Source organism: Epargyreus clarus, unplaced genomic scaffold (genome assembly GCF_041222505.1).
Source record: "Epargyreus clarus isolate Ecla_fem2 unplaced genomic scaffold, WU_Ecla_fem_2.2 ptg000007l, whole genome shotgun sequence".
Taxonomy (NCBI): domain Eukaryota; kingdom Metazoa; phylum Arthropoda; class Insecta; order Lepidoptera; family Hesperiidae; genus Epargyreus; species Epargyreus clarus.
Genome location: NW_027332215.1, coordinates 23,254,297 through 23,274,439, shown reverse-complemented (window position 1 = coordinate 23,274,439; position 20,143 = coordinate 23,254,297). Strand labels below are relative to the sequence as shown.

The 20,143-nt window shown below is 37.5% G+C and overlaps 1 protein-coding gene across 1 annotated transcript in view; it reads right to left on the bottom strand.

Annotated features, from left to right (window-relative positions):
- Positions 1-20,143, bottom strand: part of hiw (MYC binding protein highwire) — a 95,429-nt gene that overhangs the window by 16,283 nt on the left and 59,003 nt on the right. The window contains exons 35-58 of the mRNA XM_073075192.1: positions 16,295-16,523; positions 14,651-14,785; positions 11,021-11,239; positions 10,622-10,825; positions 9,885-10,028; positions 9,569-9,674; positions 9,374-9,429; positions 9,057-9,160; positions 8,394-8,493; positions 7,968-8,096; positions 7,451-7,628; positions 6,207-6,353; positions 5,727-5,867; positions 5,452-5,563; positions 4,853-4,962; positions 4,367-4,543; positions 3,624-3,818; positions 2,587-2,783; positions 2,001-2,124; positions 1,589-1,830; positions 1,349-1,483; positions 960-1,183; positions 564-675; positions 45-278 (exon numbers count right to left, since the gene is read on the bottom strand). Coding sequence (XP_072931293.1) covers positions 45-278; positions 564-675; positions 960-1,183; positions 1,349-1,483; positions 1,589-1,830; positions 2,001-2,124; positions 2,587-2,783; positions 3,624-3,818; positions 4,367-4,543; positions 4,853-4,962; positions 5,452-5,563; positions 5,727-5,867; positions 6,207-6,353; positions 7,451-7,628; positions 7,968-8,096; positions 8,394-8,493; positions 9,057-9,160; positions 9,374-9,429; positions 9,569-9,674; positions 9,885-10,028; positions 10,622-10,825; positions 11,021-11,239; positions 14,651-14,785; positions 16,295-16,523 — 3,754 coding nt within the window. The remainder of the gene's footprint in view (positions 1-44; positions 279-563; positions 676-959; positions 1,184-1,348; positions 1,484-1,588; positions 1,831-2,000; positions 2,125-2,586; positions 2,784-3,623; positions 3,819-4,366; positions 4,544-4,852; positions 4,963-5,451; positions 5,564-5,726; positions 5,868-6,206; positions 6,354-7,450; positions 7,629-7,967; positions 8,097-8,393; positions 8,494-9,056; positions 9,161-9,373; positions 9,430-9,568; positions 9,675-9,884; positions 10,029-10,621; positions 10,826-11,020; positions 11,240-14,650; positions 14,786-16,294; positions 16,524-20,143) is intronic.

Genomic DNA, 20,143 nt, shown 5'->3' with positions numbered 1-20,143 from the left:
TGGAGTACTACGAAAATATTATTAGACATAGTTGATTAGCTCACCACTGTATCGCGTGTGTTGTCGATGTGTACGCACACTACGTGCGGGCGCTCCTCGATGGAGCCGCCGGGGTACGAGATCTGGATCCACTTGGCCTTGTTGCGGTCCTCGTCGCCCGACTCCCAGAAGGTCTCGGTGCTGCCGTCGGTGAGCGCGCCCGCCATGCCTTGCCGCGACGACACCGCCACGTCGCACCAACCCGTCACGTCAGGGCAAGTCCAAACAAAGTTCTGCTGCTAAACACACATGTTTACACATTTTTATATGTCCTAAGCAGCTCATTAGTGGCAACATTTAGTTCTTATCCTAACTTCACTTATAATATAAAAAAGCAGCTGCAAGTACATACATGTAATTGCCATTACATAATAGTCAAAACTAAAATTTTTCGATAACTTATAATAAAAAAACTATATTTTTCTTCCGTAGACACACATGCAACTTACTCTGCTAGTAAATATAACGGTTAGTAAATGTAAATTAGTTGAATGTTAGAACGTTCTATTTGTTCTGTCGAATACCTTATTGTTGTAGCTATGATAGCTCTCGTGCAGAGCGCCCATCACTCCTTCCTCGTAGGCGCCGTCCTCGCCATGAGACAAGATTTTGCTGATCACACTGAACACTTGTGATCTAATCCCATGCAGCGTTAACAGTTCACATAACAGGTTATAGATATTGTTTAGTAGTGTTAAATAGTGTAATCACATGTAGTAAGAGTAGAAAATACCGTAGTAAATTTATGAGTTACAGGTATACAACGATTAGGTAAAAAATCAAGTTAAAACACATAAAAATGTATTAAAAGTTTCAGTGTACACAAGCACGCAGTGTCGCCGAAGTAATAATAAGTTAGAAGGAGAATTTTGCGAGGCCTATGTTTTATAGCGAAATTGCAAATATTAGTTGGCGACTACCTATGCAGGAAAGCGCGGTCGTGCTGCGAGTAGTGGAGCGCCCAGCAGCGCACGGCCTGCAGGCCGGCGGCGCTGGCGGTGGGCAGCGACGGCGCCAGCGCGCTGATGGAGCCGAGGAACGAGTGGAAGGCCGCGCGAGCGCCGCGCGCCGCCTTGCCGCCCGGACATATCGCCGACGCCGACGGGGTTTGCAGGATGCGCGGGTTCACTTCGTTCACCGCATTCTGTAATAAACCCCAAAGATCAGTTGTGGACAACATGCTATTATAGACATGTATTTTAATATTATATGTTATTGTTATATGAACAAGTACACGTTGCAATTAAAAACGTAAGGAACTTAAAATGTTATATGTAAAAAAGTATTTCAATTTTGCTAATGAACCGACCTCCTTGTTATCATCTTCATTAGTAGCCGGTTGTGGCATGATATGCGAGTACTTTTCAAGCGTGTTGCAGAACCACCACATGACGTCATGTACGCATGTCGGCTGCGTGGACGAGCGGAGCAACCAATTCAGCGCCTAAAATATACACTCACTCAGTTAAATAGTTGCAAAATATATAGTTTAGATATTATAGAACAGGCTTTAAACAAAGAAAATATATATTTTTCATAATATATTTACCTCAAATCCATACTGCCTTACAGTATTTACGCGAACTGCAGCGTCCATTTTCTGGCGATAGCCGTGCAAATCTTTTCTGGCTAACACGAAGGTCATGACTGGGCTGCGCATAAGAGCGTCGATGTCCAGAGTTGGAGGTTCGAAGGCAGATAGTGTGCAGCCCTCACTGGTCCATTCCCCGCAAGCAACTAGTTTTTGCAAAGCAGAGCTAGGCTGCGCAAGAAGTGATGAGCCAGCAGCACCTTTATTACAAAGTACAGCTTCGTTAATATTTTGGTCCAAAATTTGAAAAAAATAAATATGTCCTATACGTACGAGTATAACGTACTTAAAATTGAGTTTTTATTATATAAAAATATTTAAATATAATCGTACTTTACTGATTTGTTTTATAGTATTTTTTCGTATTTACCTGGCAATGAATCGATTGGGTCGGGCTCCCATTTAGCGAGCGGGAGCAGTGCTGCGGAGGCGAGGTCGCGCCCGCCCGCCTGCCCCATGGACACCGAGCGGTGCACACGGGACGGACCCGCAATCTCTTCACTCTACAAAAACAAATTATTTATTATTAAGTTCAATTAAAATTGTGTAAATATCACTCTTTATTTTCAAATTTCATCTGACGATCAAAATTTGGAAAAAAATACTATTTTTAATGACATTTGAAAGAAAGATTATCATATTAGATGATAATTTTTTACCAAAAAAATCTCACGTTTGAACCTTTACTATGGATAGTCCACGCATAAAACGGGACTTATAATTTTACAAAGTTCACTAAAATAATATTACATATAATACTTGTTATTGTATTTAGATTTGTAAATTGTACTATCATCATCATCATTCTTACTTAAATAAGCATAGACGAAACAGTTATAAACATTATTTTTCTATTATTTATCGATCGATTACCTTTACTTTTGTTTTGTTTGTTAACAATAAAAGTGTTCAGTTTGTGTATGTTATTCTTTTAAATAGCTAATGGCATATATTACGGGCGTGTCGGCGGGCGGCGGCGGCGGTCGTCCGAGCGAGTGGTAGCGCGCGGGCTCGGCGGGCGGCGCGGCGGCGCGCGGCGCGGCGCCCAGCGCGGGCAGCACCTGGAACGGCGGCGCGGGCTGCCACACGCTGCCCGGCGGCGTCGGCGGACTGCGCCCCGCCGCCTCGCTCCACGGCGACATGTGCATCGCCTCTGCGCACAAGGTAACAACATACACGCTACATCACCGTCATTTCGTCATCACCATATTATATTAAACTAATTTAAAACTTTAGAAGGCACTCGACAGCTAGCAAAAAGCTGATGATCTTCAAGAAACTTAACAGTTTTTCACAGCTAACAACACTCGAACAAATAACCTATTAAATAAAAAAAAAATCGACAACACATAAAAACACTAAAAAGATAGACCCGTTAATCGTATAAAATCTATATTTTTAAATTGAATATTAAAAGTAATATATTTTGAATAATAATATTATTTACACATGAAAATATACCTCTATAAAATTCCCGTCTCAAATATATCTTTACACATATAAAAAAAGATAAAAAGCCAAAATAGTAAATTTAAAAAGGTTGCGTACAATTTTAAATAGTACAGTAATGGAAATATCATAATAAAAAACTTCACTTAAATTAAATTTTAAAATCCAAAATGTTGTTTTATTTAAAAAAAAAACGTGCAAATACATAAATACTCTATTTACATGCAAATATCAACTTACTTACATATTATGGTTAAGCTAAACATAAAATATCTTTACAACCCCATATCTAAATTAACATACTTATAATAACACTTAACAAAAATTTTATTAATAAAATAAACAAACTATTCAATAAATATACACTTATCAAAAAATGTCAAGCTATACAAAAGATACATAATAATAGTAACGTTGGACTTTAATTTTCTCCGTACGGACAACCTTAAATAGATGGAGACTATTACAGTCTTTTTTTCAATTCAAAATCATATACATAATTATAAGTATTAACCACTGCTGTGTAACGATTAATTAAACATACCAGAATGATTGAGTGGAGCCAGGTCGAGCAGGAACAGAGCATTGTCCCGGATGACGATGTGGTCGATCTCAGCATCCATATTGTCGTCTCTGTCCGAGCCCTCGATGATGGTGACAGTCTTGTGCTTGGCGGTGGACGTCGCCTTCAACGACCTCTCGCGGCACTTCTCGCAGTAAATGTACCACAGCTGGTACGCTGACAACGTAGCTCGGATTTTCACACCGATTAAGTCTACAGAGATGATCGTGGAAAAGAAATGAAATTAGGCACGCAAATAAAACTTACGGATGGACAAATAAACGTCGTTAATTGCAAACAGAACTCAATGAGAAAGTAAGCTTATATAGGAAATTACATCAGTAATGCATATAATAATATGAATGTTGCAATACATGTAAGAAAATTAACGCTATAATTAGCATATTATGCTTAATATTTATAAATAATGGTTCATGAGTTGTAACATTTAACTTCATTCAGTTTAGCATCAAAATATTTTCAAATGTAAATTTCAATGGTTATATAAAATATTCCAGTATTCAAGTCAATAGTTATATAAGAAATATATTGTTCTATTCATTAGACGATTAAATCATTTCAGAGAAATTTGACTTTGGATGTAAATACTTTCGATTTTAATACCAACATATTTTATCAGACAAGTCAAATGACACACTTGGTTTCTTTGGTAACCTTAGAATAGTTAGTTTATTTAATGCGGAATAGCCAGCTAGTTCTGTTACCCTGCGCCAGTTGTCCGCAGGCGGCGGAGGGCGCGTCGCTGGGCGGGTCGGAGTCGCGGTAGGCGCCGGCGCGGTCGTAGCCGCGCGACGTGGCGGCGCGGCAGCCCGGGTGCGCCTGCTTCATGTGCCCCGCCAGCGGCGGCGCCACCGTCGCACCGCCACACAGCTCACAACGGACTGCGATTACAACGCGATACAAAATTAAAAACCCTATTGCTCATGCCTAATATTATCATTAAGGTGTTACAAATAAAATACAACATAATAGGTATGTATTAACTATTAATTTTTAACATAGCATTGTCATTGTTAATATTAAATGAAAAATAATCATCGCAATTATACATTACACACAACATGTTACTATTTATTCCACTGCTACTTGTAGTTACAAAACCACGAAGTAATGGTTCCTTGAGCTAATCTAACCAAGAAATAATCCTCTTATTAAAGGGATAGAATTATACAGTTCTTTACCAGCTTTACCTGCGTAAGGAGTCTTTGAAGATGGCCAGTGTTTAGAATCCTTCTTTCTGCGAACACCACTAATTGGCCTGACTTCCTCATTTTCATTGGCTTCAACCTCCTTTCTGTACCTATTAAAATAAATATATAAACATTAATGGACGTCATCAACCCATAACTGTACCACTGCTGGGCACGAATCTCCTCTCAGAATGAAAAGGATTAGGCCATAGTCCACCGCGCTGGCCAAGTACGTATCGGTACACTTCACATACCTTTGATTTTTTTTTATATAAATCTCTCAGGTATGCAGGTTTCCTCACGATCTTTTCCTTAACCGTTTTAAGCAAGTGATAATTAATTTCTAATACACACATAACTTTGAAGAACCTAGGTGAGGTGCGTGCCTAGGATTTGAACCTCGGATCCCTCGTTCGAGAGGCCGAGTTTATAAACCATTAGGCTATCACTGCTTTTTGGTGTTATATAATTATTAGTATAGTTAAATTGTATAAGACCATTGTTATAGGCGTAAAACTAGCATTATTGATCGTTATTTGAATTGTATAATGTGTAATACAATAATCAATGGAACGAGATAAGATATAAACGAGACATACTTATCAGTAGCGGGTGCCAGTTGGTCGGAGTCGTAGAGAGCATCCCACAGGGCAACGAGTGCACGGAGTGCGGGCGGTAACACATTCACGACCGACGATGACGCAGATGAAACTATAGAAAAAACATATTTATATAGGATTATATAGGATTATAACTTATTGTTTATGCGTTACCAACTTTTAATCACTGAAGAATACGAAAAAAATTATTTTGCAAAGATTAAAAGAAACCGTCAATAACGCATTGAGTATATTTTATTTCATATGAACAATACCTGGGTCGGTATGCGACGAGTGCGGCTCGTCCTCTCGAATGACGGGGTCGACGTCGACCTTGCGCACGCGGCTGGCGCTGGCCTCCGTGCCTGAACGGGTCAGTGATTCCAATGTTGACGGGTTGATGCGCAGGTATGAACCTGGGTAGCACAAGAGAAATACTTTACCGTACCATATTTTACCTCAAAATAATTACCACGTGCCATTTGCCCATAATGAATTCGAATCAAAGACTACATCATAGAGAGTCCATATTTTACTTAGAAATGGATAAAGTTAGTAATGAATTGCAGACCACCTAACAGTCATGAGTATAACAGACCTTATTACTACTAGCTTTTGCCAACTATATTGTACTATTATTCAGTGTTCTGTGTCGTGACTGAGCCCTGCTTTGACATTATAAATGAATAATATAAAGTAAATGACATATAGCATCATATAGAGATATGCGTGTAGTGTATCTCATTGTTTCTCACCAGCGTTAGACACTTCGACGGAGTGTCGCTGCGGGCGGTGCGGCGCGACGTCGTGCACGCCGCGCGTCACCACCGGCGCGCCCGACTTGGGCAGGTGCGGGTGGAACTTCAGGAACGCCGCGCATGCTATTGCGTCCGGAACTATGCCTGAAAGAAGATTATTTCAGATAATGGGATAAATAGCTATTGGATAGAATGGTATGGATTAGAAGCAAACAATTTATAAAAATAGATCCGTTTTCGAAGATCGTAGGACTCTTAAATAACCAGTTCTTCATACATGTGATGATAAATGTGATATGTGGTTAATATTTCATAAAATTACACAATAAAATTGATATATTATAATTAATGCGCTTATATTAGACACGCTGTATACATCGTTATCCAACGAAATATACTGAGCGACGACTTCAGAAATATGTACTAAACCAACATTTATTTCAATTATTTTTTACTTTGTAGTGACATAGAAGTCAGTTGTAATTTTTGTTAAAAAAATTTTTTTCATCCTTTTGAGTGATGACATACTAACATGTATATTAATAAAATATTAAATTGTATAAACGTGATCATTAATGAAGGTAAGGTCTGAGTTTATATTATATGTCTTATATGTTCTAACCTAACCTAACTAAATAATCAATGATGAACTAGCTTTGCAATTCTATTAGAACCTACACCAAATATCTTCAAACACAACTCAATTATTCCCATCGGTTGAGGAGTTACATATTTTGACTCCGAGCCACATTATCAGACCCTTAAATAGTCAATGAAAAACTGGTTTTTCAATTTCATTAAAACCTACACCAAATATCTTCAAACAAAACTCAATTATACCCATCGGTTGAGGAGTTACATATTTTGTCTCCAGAACACACTCTGATCCTCATCATATTTAAATGGGACCAACTTGTAGCAATTGTACACACACGAAATTAAAGGCATTAAAATAGGTTCATAAACGGCGAAGTTATGACTGTTAAATTTACATGGGTGGAGGAGTTCCCCTCATTTTCTCCAGAACCCATCGATGGATCCTAACCATATTTAAATGGGACCAACTTCCAGCTCGTCTCTATATAATAAAAAAGAATTATTAAAATCGGCCCACTAACGGCGGAGTAATTCGTGTACATACATAGAAGAAAAAAAAAGATACCGGCCGAATTGATAACCACCTTCTTTTTGAAGTCGGTTAAAAATGATTAAGAAACTTAATCAAAGAGGGTGTGACAGACCTTCATGTCGCAGCATGGAGGCGAACACGGCCCGCAGACACTCGGACTGCGCGGGCGAGAGCGCGAACTTGCGCGGCGCGGCGAGCGGCGCGCGCGCAGGCACGGGCGGCGGCGAGCTCGAGCGCCGGAACCGCGCCCGGCTGCGCTCGCGACCCGACCGGGACGCATCTTTGCTATCCTGTTCGATCCGGATAATATGCTAAATTCTCAACACATGCTCAATATTGTCTCGTAATATAATAGCTTGGTACGTTAATAAATAAATAAAAAATTAGAAATAATAATTAAACTTAAGTTTTTATGTAAACGTCCAATGTTCTATAATATATCAATGCCATGCCAGTTATAAATCTTATTAACCAAAGCAATGAATCAGGCCCAATTTTTTGGTTAAAAGTTTATATAAAGTATCTTACATGCACTCACTTCACAACCTAAGAAACTTTTGAATTTTTATCGTTGACGATACGAACGAAATTTTCAATTACCAACATAAGTGCAAAATGTGTAGACATACCCTCGGAGGGCCAATATGGAAGTGTGGGATAGGTAAGGTATCGTCAGCGTCGGGCGAGGTCTGCGTGGCCTGCGCCAGCCGCCCGCCCAGCGACATCTCACCGTCCATCAGGTCACACTGGAATGAGATCTGTCTCTTTGTGAACAAAACTCTTTAAAGATCCCGCTAGGATTAATCATTTGGCAAAAAACGTACCAATTACAATCGTATTTCGGTACAATTTTATATGAAGAGGTTTCTACTCTCTCTCTCTCTCTCTCTAAAATCTCACTTCTCTATATGTTTTTAATACACGTAGTCTAAATGTCATCTAATTTTAATTTAGTCAACAACAAACTTCCAGTCCTTTTCAAAATGACTTACGTTCTGGGCTAGGCACTCACCACCAAAAGAACTGCTTTATTATTTTAAAATCATGAGACATACCTCCGGCATGGAGCTGACGTCTCGCAGGTTGTCGCTGGAGCGATAGCGCACCGGCGACCACCAGTCGTCCGCATTACCGTTGCTGCGCCGCGGGAACCGCCTAACAACAAAAACACGATCTAACTCAAATTGCCCAAATAACAGACACGTGGCGACAGTTGAACTCGTTCACCTTCACACAAAAATTACCGAGCACGTGGAGAGAGACGAACTCAATCACCTCCAGACATCAAAATACCCTAATTAAGCGTCCAGACCGATAGTGGTTTATTTCTAATAGAATGGCGTATTTTCGTATCGAAAATTGTAAGGATTCCTGAGGGAGTCATAACAAATTACTCAAAATTGCCATGATTACATTAACAAAACAAGTCTGTCCCCGACGACCCATGTGGAAGGGACGAAGGACAACCTCTACCTACGCAAATAATTAGTTATCTTTATTTTCATTTCTATTAATTTATATAACCCTTATAAACAACTTGGAAAAATATGAATATAAAAAAATATATATCTAAAATGATGTAATTCAATCTTATGAGGATTAGCTCCAACTGATCCGAGAATAAAAAATAAATCTTAAGCTTAGAGTACTAGCTAAGCTTAAAATGTATTTCTTCTATTAAAGTAGTTGTAAGTTTCATAAATGTAACGTGTTCTCACCTAGGAGTGGGGACCGAAGTGGATTCGTAACGAGCGAGGCGGCCTCGCTTGCTGGGCTCCAGGCCGAACATGAACGGGCTGGATGAGCTGCTGTCGCCCGGCTGCTAAAGTATAACGTAATTTAGATGAGGATCATGACGAACTCACATAAATATAAAGAAATTCCCGGTTACAGTAGTATGATGGTATTTAAAATGGCAAATTCAGAGATAGTGTGATGCATGACATAATTACTATCGCTACTACTTTTCTGGTTTATAGCAGCAGTGAGTGAATTAGACGCAATTAATAATAATTATAATAATAAAATCAAATACCTCCTCACTGTCGTTTCGAATGGCGAACGGGAACCGTCTCTCATCAAGACTTAAGTCTGTAAAAGTTACATCAGATATAATTACAACGATATTACGGCTGCTGCTGTTACGATACAAATCGCTACATATAAAACGTGACCCATTAAATATCCATCGATTAAAATAGCCAGTACAAAATGTATACGTGGGTCTTACCTCCAGAGCCAAATCCAAATGCTCCGTCGTCTTCTTCATTGACATTCCAAGAAGACGGTTCCGTGCTCAGTGCGTCACCAAAACCGCTGAACCCCTCGTTTTCCTCCTTTTCAATAAAAAAAAAAAAAAAACAATTTAATAAAAGGTCCATATGTTTTGCACAATGGCACTTCCACGATTAACCAATAAACTATATCTGTAGAAGATTCTATGTATTTTTGACATGTGAATGTTTGGCCTCTATCGCATCTGGCAATGTACACTAATTCCGTAATTATGTAATGTGCTACATGTATATCACAGGGTATATGCGTACAGTGGGCGAGGTCTCAATGTTTTGCAGTAGGGTTCTGTCGAAGGGACGATGGTACTGCATGCACCAGGCGATGGGTGCCCCATTGGTGTAGGCCTGTACGGACTCCGCACTTAGTCGGACCCAAGTACCGTCTTTGTTCACCACCTGAAAATATTCAAATATGTAGTATTTTTAGAATTCTACGTGCAATGATGGGATCAAAATGTATTTGAAATATAATATGGGTCGACCCCGTATACACCTACTTCTACTTAATAACAGTAAAGTTAAGCGCTGTTCTGTTCCGTTTTAAAGAGTGTGATAAGTAGTAGTCAGGAGTAGCTACGCATCTATAGCCGACCTCCGGTGGATTACAGCTGTTCATGCGCGGTAGTAGCCACTTACCATTAGCTGGACTGCACGCCCATTACCTATTTTAATATTATAAAAAAAAATACGACTTTTTAATTAATGTTACATATGTAAAAGCCTAGAGACCAATTTTTGACTGACCGTTTATAAAGGAGTTGGATTTGTAAAACGTTTAACCTCAAAACATTAACATGATATACAGAAAGCAAGAAATATGTATGATAATAAACCAAATGATTATTTTTCTGATTTTTATTAAGTACCTATAGTTAACTGTTTAAAATGGTGAAGTCGATTATGTAAAATGTCTACCTTTTTAACGATGGACAACTTAAAATGTTTGTTGGAAAATAAAATAGCCAAGTCGACACAGGTATAACGCTTACCTCTTCAATGAATGCGACGTTAGCGCCGGGTGGCACGCAGCCGATCTCCTCGCTCTGCAGGCTGGGGCTGGCGCGGATGCGCAGGCCGGCCGTGTCCAGCGCCGTGAAGCTCTTCAGCTTGGTGGGCACCGACGGCGCCACCATGCTCTGCGTGCGGTTCGCTTGCTCCTCGGATGGACTTTCTACCACGTCGATTGTGAGCTCCTGTAAAACAATCACAATCGATTTTTTTTAGCAAATTCTTTACATAATTCTTTATTATTTCGAACTCAAATCCCAAGGTTATCTATAACATATCGGATTAATAATAGCATTGATTGTTTTATGAGGCCATATATTTGTTTTAGTTGTAGGAATCCATAAATATTCCGAAACACGCCAAACGTTAACAATACCAACTTGTTTAGACGATACGTTGTCCAACGAGCATCGAAACTCATAGGATCCCGGTGCACGGGGCATCCAAGTGGCGATGTAGGTGCCGTCCGGCTGCGGCTGCACGGAGATGCGCTCGGCAGGCACGCGCCCGCCGCTGGCGATCGCGCTCGCCGTCACGCTGGCCCCGCCCCACACGCCGCTCGAATAACGTAGTTCCTCGAATGAAAAGTTTTGGTAAGCCTGTGAAGATGAAAAAATTTTTGCCACGGATACATCAAATTCTACTTTGCAAGCTAGCTATTACGAAATGTACTTAAGCCATGCCGCCGGTCCCGCAACAGTGTTCGATGGTGTGCTGAAATTAAAATACTGTGGTAGTATTAAATTGTGGTTATAAAAAAATTAAAGTTGTCGATATAAGATTCTTGCAAAATTACAGCTGCTGTTATGATAAAAAAAAATTAAGTGTAAAAATCACATCTCTAACGTCCTTCACGTGTTTTATAGAATTATTTAATACTGCACTCTACACACGTCCCATACCAGGCCCCCGTCAACACGCTTGAGTATCTTTTAAAACAATCTTTAAAGTGTTTGTGGTTAAGTATTCCAATGCGCACTTGGCCAGCGCGGCCACCTATTGCCTACACCCCTCTCAAGTCGAGATGGGTCCCATGATCAGCAGTGTGACATTATTGGGCTGAAGACGATGACGCAAGTAACAAAATTAGAAATACATGCCTGGGGCTCGAATCTTAGACCCCCACGTTGAGAGGCTATTATTTCAAACCCTGTTTGTAGGATTTGATCTATAGCTTTGTAAATTTTCTATATTTGTATATTATAATATAAAAATGTAGAAAATGTTTTGTATGTTTGTTTTTTAAATGTTTAAACCTACATTTTACACCTTAAGCTTTATGTTCATTATCGCGCGAGAACAAGAACGTGAAATTTTATTTGGCACGAACCGTTGTTCCGCCCGCATGCAGCCGCGCGTATAGATTTTAAATGATTGCTAAGGACCCTTAAATATTTTTACCGTAAAAGTTTGTACCCTTTTTACTCAATATAAAATGCTATTACGAAAGATGTAATATATGGAATAATACGCGTTATATGTGTTATGTTTTACGAATTATGTAAGCAGCTATCCCAAAAGTGCAAAAGTTCAGACCATATAATTATTTAACATTAACGATGAAAATCATTAATTAAGAGATGGTTTCCGTCCTTGATGCACTGCACTTTGATGCGGTTTACTGCTAATTATAATAGCGCGGGCGTACCTAACCGCAATGTATTGACAACCACCCTTTACGAATTACACGCTTATATAGTCGCGTCCACGTGAAAGCAATGTAGAGTAATAGATGTATACAGGGTGTCCCGTAAGTACCTCGACAAACTTTGGGAGAACATAGGTTAGGGTTTGACCTCTCTGTGAAAAGAAAACCTTAGAAAAAGTGTCACCGTTTTTGCACTCTCGTAAAAACGTAGGTAAAAATAAAAGGTAAAAAGTCAATTTTTAGTCAACATAGCTGCGTTAGTGTGTCCTTGCGTTACGAAGTATATGCTAACTAAACCTGCGCGCAACAACTTCAGAGCGGACTAGAAGTTTGGCGTGGACTATACCTGTGTTACCTACCTATACATCTTCCCACACATATCTCATTATTACTATCTAATTCCAAAAATATATGAATCAATTCAATTTAAATAGGAATTACCCATGTTACACGCTTTCATTTGTGAAGGTTATTAATAACGGCACTTTTTCAAAATCGATTACGTGGAAACTCAGTAGTGCTTGCATAGTATCCTTTTGAAGCGTATTATTCTAAAGCTTCTACAAGACAAAGGCTTATTACACGTGGCTCTTAAGCTTTCAAAGCCTGTCATCGTAACAACATATTTTTTTTTCTTTTTCTTATTCTATCACTAATGCCTTCTTTTCAATTTTATTAATAGGTTGCTTTGAAGGAGAAAGAATTAAATGCTATTATATTTTACACATCCCCGTAATGTTACCTAGCTTAGAGAGGAAAAACATTGACCTCAAATGAAATGCTGCTAAATCGCTAAAATTAAATGGACGGATACCATCGATATTGCCGAACAATGTTAAAATTCCTTATAGTAAGGTTAAAATTCTCGGTAGGTATCTATGTATATGGACCAAAATGGATCGTGGATACCGCGCTGTTTGCTACAGTAGGCAATGATTCGATCATAAGCAAGTCACAGATTTTTTTTAATATTGACATTGTTCAAATTAAACATTATAATAATAATATAAATATTTATCTTAGGAAGATACTTTTAAGGTGATTTTTTGTTGTAATATTATATATTCTTTTTGAGAAAGTGAACGTAGAAACTTGACTTTCTTTTAGAATTTGAGTTTGTGCTTAAACCGGACAAAACTTCAACTAGTAATTACTATTAGTTAAAGTACCGCAAGGACGCTTTGTATCTATATTACCTAACCGCCAATATTTTGGGAATTTCAACGGGCATCCGGAGAACAAAGGCAGAACAAATGTGACATAAACGCAGAGCCTAGTCGTACGTGATTTAAAAAAAAATAATGAATACCTGGAGTATAGTGGCGTAGCGTGTTTACACGGGCCCTGTTTAAGTAATTGGTGGGGACCCCCAAATATTGTTTTTTTGTCTTATTATTAAAGTGACAACTTCTTAAGCGTTTTTTGTGACATTTATGAATAAAATTTAACACATTAATAAACCCGAGCGCCTGTTGCTCGGGGGCCGCATATCATTGATTCGACTGATAAGGCGGAAGCTAAACCCCATGCTTGAGTAATAATACCTTGCTATTTCCAGTAAATGGCTCTTTAAAAAATAGAGTAACCGGCAATACTTAAGCGGCAACAAAACATGCAGTAAAGCCAAGACTAAACAACAAGAAGCAAAACCTATACTAATATTATAAAGCGGAAGAGATTGTTTAAACGCGCTAATCTCTGAATCATCGGTCAGATTATATAAAGTATTTTTGAATTGATATTACATTTATTGGTTTATTTATTGGTCACGATTTCCAAAAATTATGAAAGTATAAACAGTGTATTATAAGTACACAATCTATATAATACACTGTGCATCTATCGTTCCAAGATCATCAAAAAACTAGTAGGTTTAAAATTAAGGATTATTATTTTGCTAAGTAGTTGAGTAGTTGATTAAGTTGACAACAAATTTCATAATTTCAAAGGCCTCAAATTATTGATATTGATAAGTAGAATAAAATAATGAAATATACCTATTAATATATGAATTATACCTACCTTAGGAAAAATGTACTGTACATTCTATAACTAAATATGTTTAACGAGTGTTATTGATATGGATATGTGTACTGCATAGAGTACGATCCTCTTCATATTGATTTCTTAGTCTCCCAAAGCATCCAGGTTTCCAAATAGTTACGGTTCAAGGGAGCGATTAAATGGCGATAACTCCACACGAATGGTAATATTGGATATCTACAGTTTGTATACATATATCGTTTTCTATGATTCATAATGTCGGGTTACAACAAATAGTCATGCAGTGCGATTCACAAAAGCTTACAGGTAAAAAGTTGGTAGCACCTATGTCAAAATGAAACAAGCTATTTTTACTAACCTTCATCATAGTGATAGCTTTGAATGTCATCGTCTCGCGGACTACGGGATTGTAGGGGACGTCGGGCACGTTGCCGCGTCGGTCCGTGGATGTCGCACGACTCTGTCTGTGGTCCTCGAGTCTTTGTACAACCACCTCAACACAAAAGGAAATGCAAATCAGTTGTAATAATCATAATTAGTAATTACCACCACTTCCACATCTACATACATATTGATATTTTAAAAGTAAACCTTCGACCAGTAACTATGGAAGGGACGTTTAAATGTCGCTTTTTTATTGCGAAGTGGTTGCTGGTTGTATCTAGGCACTCAAAGCGGGTCCACGAAAAGTGTGACACGTAGACGAGAGCTCACAAGTTTATTCACTTACAAGAAATATAAATAAGAGTTTCGTTTAATTCTTAGTACAATATATATATATATATATATATATAATACCACACAATTTCATTATATATATAAAATACCACACAATTTAACAAGGAGGATATTAAAGCGTGGTGGTAAACGACAACCTATAAATACATGTTTTTGCTAAATTAAAAAACAGACACAGACAGACCGAAGCTTGGTCGCCCACGTACTATTTATTAATGAAACATAACGGCTTCCATACCTCCTTTCATACTCTGTGGATAGAAATAGTTTTTGTTGGCTTTGTTTACTAACATTAAATGAACCGCATGTATCAGTGACAATTAATTTATTTTATATAATAATAAAAAAGGTGTGGAGCAAAATGAAAGTATTTTAGACGTAAAACACCAAGCTTCCTATTTTTGTAACTGATTAAAGAAATTAGAATCAGCGCCAACGACAGACCGAGGTTAATTGAATAAAGGCAACAATAACATCCGTGAAGCATCGACACGTCATTATCGTGATAGATTAATTTATGGAATAATCACTACTTTGTTAAATACATTCGCACAATACGAAGGCCGTATGCTGCATTCTTCCAAATGGTATAATTACAATTATCATTTTCAGGAAGGTATTTAATAAACATCATTTATCTAAGTATCTATTCCTTTTTAGGAATTATGATAACAACATGTAAAAATGTTATCACTACACGTCTCATTGTGCAGACGTTCATAATTAGGTAGGGTAATTAGGTAACGATAACGGTGATTATATAGGTTTAATATTCAATAGGTCATTAAGCAAACGGTTTAGTGAAATAAGTGACAAATTTTAAGTGTTTAGGTAATTCTTCCTTGGTCCATGTAGTTCCGGGACCAGAATAGGGCTACGGTATCTCCTGCCTGTCGTAAGAGGCGACTAAAAGGGGCTTCCGGGGTTGCGGGTCATAAGAGTGGGAGCTCGAACCGCCCGGACAGCGACCCCGGGAAGGACGGCGGTATGTGTGGTCGCATTCCGTTGTGCACACAGACGGTTTGGCGAGCGTCACGCTCACCTGGGAGGAGCCCGATGGGGCAACGCGCTAAGAGGACTCCGATTGCGTTCCTCTGGAGATCCCGGAGTCCTCTACGCAGCGCAGAGGACGGCCACCGGGGGAGTTTTAGTACGGTAAGAATCCCACATAACCCCGTGCCGCTCCCACGGCACAGGGTACCTTTTGAAGGTTTCCCCCCCGTAACCAAAAGAAAAAATAAAAAAAAAGGTAATTCTTCCTTACTTCAACTTTGAGAGCTGGAGATGTGACAATTTCTCCATACTGGTCCTTTACGATGACAGGTAATGTGACTTTAGTGGCGGGTCGGACGGGCGCCGTCGGAGGCCTCATCTCGCAGTTGGTGGGCACGACGCGCGGCAGCGGCGCCAGCCAGCACGCGAGCCGCCCGCCCGCCGTGCTCTCCGCACCGGCCACGAAGTCCGATAAGAACTTCCGTTCTGTTGACGCTGATCTGAGAACAAAATTAATTTATCAATAAAACACAAAGGAAATAATTTTTTTAAAGCATACGAATAATAACCCTAAAATAGGTACAATCTACTTCCGGTACCTGGCTGGAATTCTTGAGGACTTTCCCTGCTTACGCCTCGCGACAATCCACTATAGAAAAGCCACTCACTTCAGTTAAAAAGATTTAGACCTAAAATAAGATTAATAGTAGGGACAGTGACAGTAGTCTTATGATTTTACAGCTTAGTATTCATATTATAAATAAACTTATAACAAATAGGCACTAAATTATAAAAAAGTTAAAAAACGTGTCTGCTATTAGTATGTTACAATCAACAATCATTAACGGTGAACGGAAACGAGTTTGTCTGTGACTGTATCAGTGCCTTATTATAACGAGCTTTCACTAGTACCTCCGCCCGCGCTTACCACCTGTTAAATTATAAGCAAGGGAGTCCCAAAAGTTGCTTATTTTACAAAAATGTGTATTCTCACTTGTAGGTAGCAATGAAGACACAAGATATTTTTAGAACAGCCAAATTTGTGGTAAATGGGTTTTGAACAAAGCAAGCTTATTGAAATAATAGTGTTAAAAGTTTATAAATATACGCGCAGATATATTATTATAGAACATTATCGCAGAGATTATTACCGTAGAACAAAGTATTTAAGATGACCTAAGCGACAATATTCATTTGATGAAATAGATTAGATAGGTATATGAAAAATAAGTATAACTGCAGTTCTTTATCGTCAATGGCCGCAAGAGGAAAATTTCAGAAAATAAACTGAGAAATAGAGATTTCTCGTACCTACGTTAATAAAGTCCCAAAGCTTATTTACCTTGATTAAGAACATACTCATATCAACCAATGTCATTTGCTTCTTTAATTCCGATTTTCTAAGAAATGTCGGTAAAAGAAAACTTTACCGACATTTCTTAGAAAATCAGAACCAATCATTTTTTTAAATTGAGAATAAATGACCAATCATTTTATTCTCAATTTTTAAAAATCGCCCACTATCCACTATAAGTGGTATTACAATAAATACAAATAAGACCCATAGAACATATTTTAATATAGTTATTTTAATTTTATTATACGTTGTTTACGTATCATTCATCTTCACCCCAACGCCATCTATTGTTGTGTCATATAACTAAGTATTGTGGAAAATAATAAAATGAATAAAAATAAGTTACAGAATTGGTGGTATCGAAGTCTCCATGTGTGAGTTCTATTCGTACTTGGCGAATTATTATAAATGTTCATCTTTGACGGGATAGAGTTAAATCACCTATATGAAACCATATACAGGGTTACTGAAAATTCGATACATTCGCTTGGAGGGGTAAAAGTAGAGCTCATTTGCAATAGGTTTTATCATTAAGTACCCTAGCCGATAGTGATTTGTTTTTGAGATATTCTAGTTTTTGTGTTTTTATTTCGAAATACCGATTTCAGTCAAAAAATAAAATGCTCCTAAGTAGAGAAATCGGTATATATATATATATATATATATATATATATATATATATATATATATATATATATATGTATACTATTAACAGTCATATAATTAAAAACGCAAAATAATTTATACCTACGTGAAATGTAGCTGTTATAAACAATATCATAATATTTAATCACTTCATCATTCGGGCATAATATTAATGAGACATGAAATGATATAAAGTCATGTTAAAGCAACACAATTGCTTGCACTATTTTCTGTATTGATTCATCAAAACCCTTTAAACTTCATTAGTTAGAAATAAGTTATATTTTAAAAAATAAATATAACGGCGTTTTATGACCTATACCTGAATATAATATAATAATATAAAAGGATACAATTAAATTATCATGAACTTCCCCTAACTGCAGTAATCGCACAAAAGGAATTCGCTGTTCAGACCTACAACAATTAACTAGTAACTTTTATGGACTCAGTAGATACCTGAAGGCTTACTTCATTAGAATTAAATGTTAAATATCAAATCGCTGTTCAGCAACTAATTATAGAAAAACTTTGCTGTAGACTTTTGTGTAGGTGTTTTACATTATTTCTTATGAGTAACCAAATGGTGGCTGCCATCCCTTTTATATCCCACTGCCGGGGTGGGTTTCACCCCACAGGGTTGAAGCAATTCCACCGTACTTTACCAATGTAGATTGGTTCAGGGAATGCTTTACGCAAACAGAAATGTTAGAATAAATAAAACATAGAACACACGTGCACACAATAAATAATTTGTGGATGAAATTTTCATTTAATGTTCAAAAAGAATTAATAGATAAAATATTACCCAATACTTAATATTTTTGTACCTAACGATAACCGGAATTGTATTCTCAACATCCCCTCCAAATATAAATATAAAGTATAAACACTCATTGTTAGTAGCGAATTAGCGATGACCCTATCAACAACGATCCGATTTCGACCGACGGCACCCAGTTCAGGTTTAATTAACATGACGTATCGTGATATAGCAAATATCCCAAAGCCTCCAATAGAAAAATAAATAGGTCCAATGAGCATTTTACAATGTTTAAATGGAAATATATTTTTCATTTATTTATATTAACATTAATGCAAGTTTCGTTGAAGTCTCCGACATTGTTGTGTTGGAGTGGACGATGGTAGGTTGTACCATTACCGCCAGCCCGCCCCGATAACTTTTTCTCGTGCCTCCCCCGCCCGTGCACTCAATGTTTGTAGTATAATTTAATTCACTATCGATAATAATGCATGATTTGTCGATATCTCTCTAACAAAAAATAATATTTTATATTTTGCTCATTTCACAATTCATATATTTATTCAAAATGGGGAATTTAAGTTATAATAGTAGCAATGTGGTCTCTAGAACGAGATCAGCAACCTTTAGGTACACCTTTCAAAATTCCATATAAGCTGAGTTATGTTAAAAGTGGGACATATCCCAGTTAATGATATTGATCATTAAAAATAATACACTTATTTAAATAAATAAAATTAAACCGCAATGACAATGTCATAAAATGTCTCCCACGCATGGACACTATAGCGCCAGCGAACTATTTTATGAAACACAGAATTTATTTTGAGTAGGATTGACTAAAAATAAATTTTGACTTATTTTAGAATTAATAGCATATTTTTATGTTTATCTGTGACGTGAACGAGCACCAGAGACCTGTATTTGTTTTGGTGACGAGCACCCTTCTCAAATTAATATGTCTCTTGATTTACCGTAGCTAAAGGTACGGCTGTAAAGCCTCCATTATATTGGAAAATGTGTTTAAAAAATACGGAATGAACTAATACATTTTTTTTTTGGTGTATTATTATTAACTTTTTATTTTTAAAATGTTTATTTAATATGCTTACATTCTTTTTATCACTATTTATTTATCATTCTTACATAACTAAACCTTCCTTTATAATCCATAACGAAAAAAATTACATGGTATTTAATATTATAATCCGGAATGACGTAAAAAAAAAAATCGCTATTAAATATATAATTCAAATACGACATGAATAGTATATTATAGTCGTATTAATTGAATGCAGATAAAAAACTCCTAAGCATAGTTTTTACAGCTCAGTGATAAAAATTAAAGTGCGAAT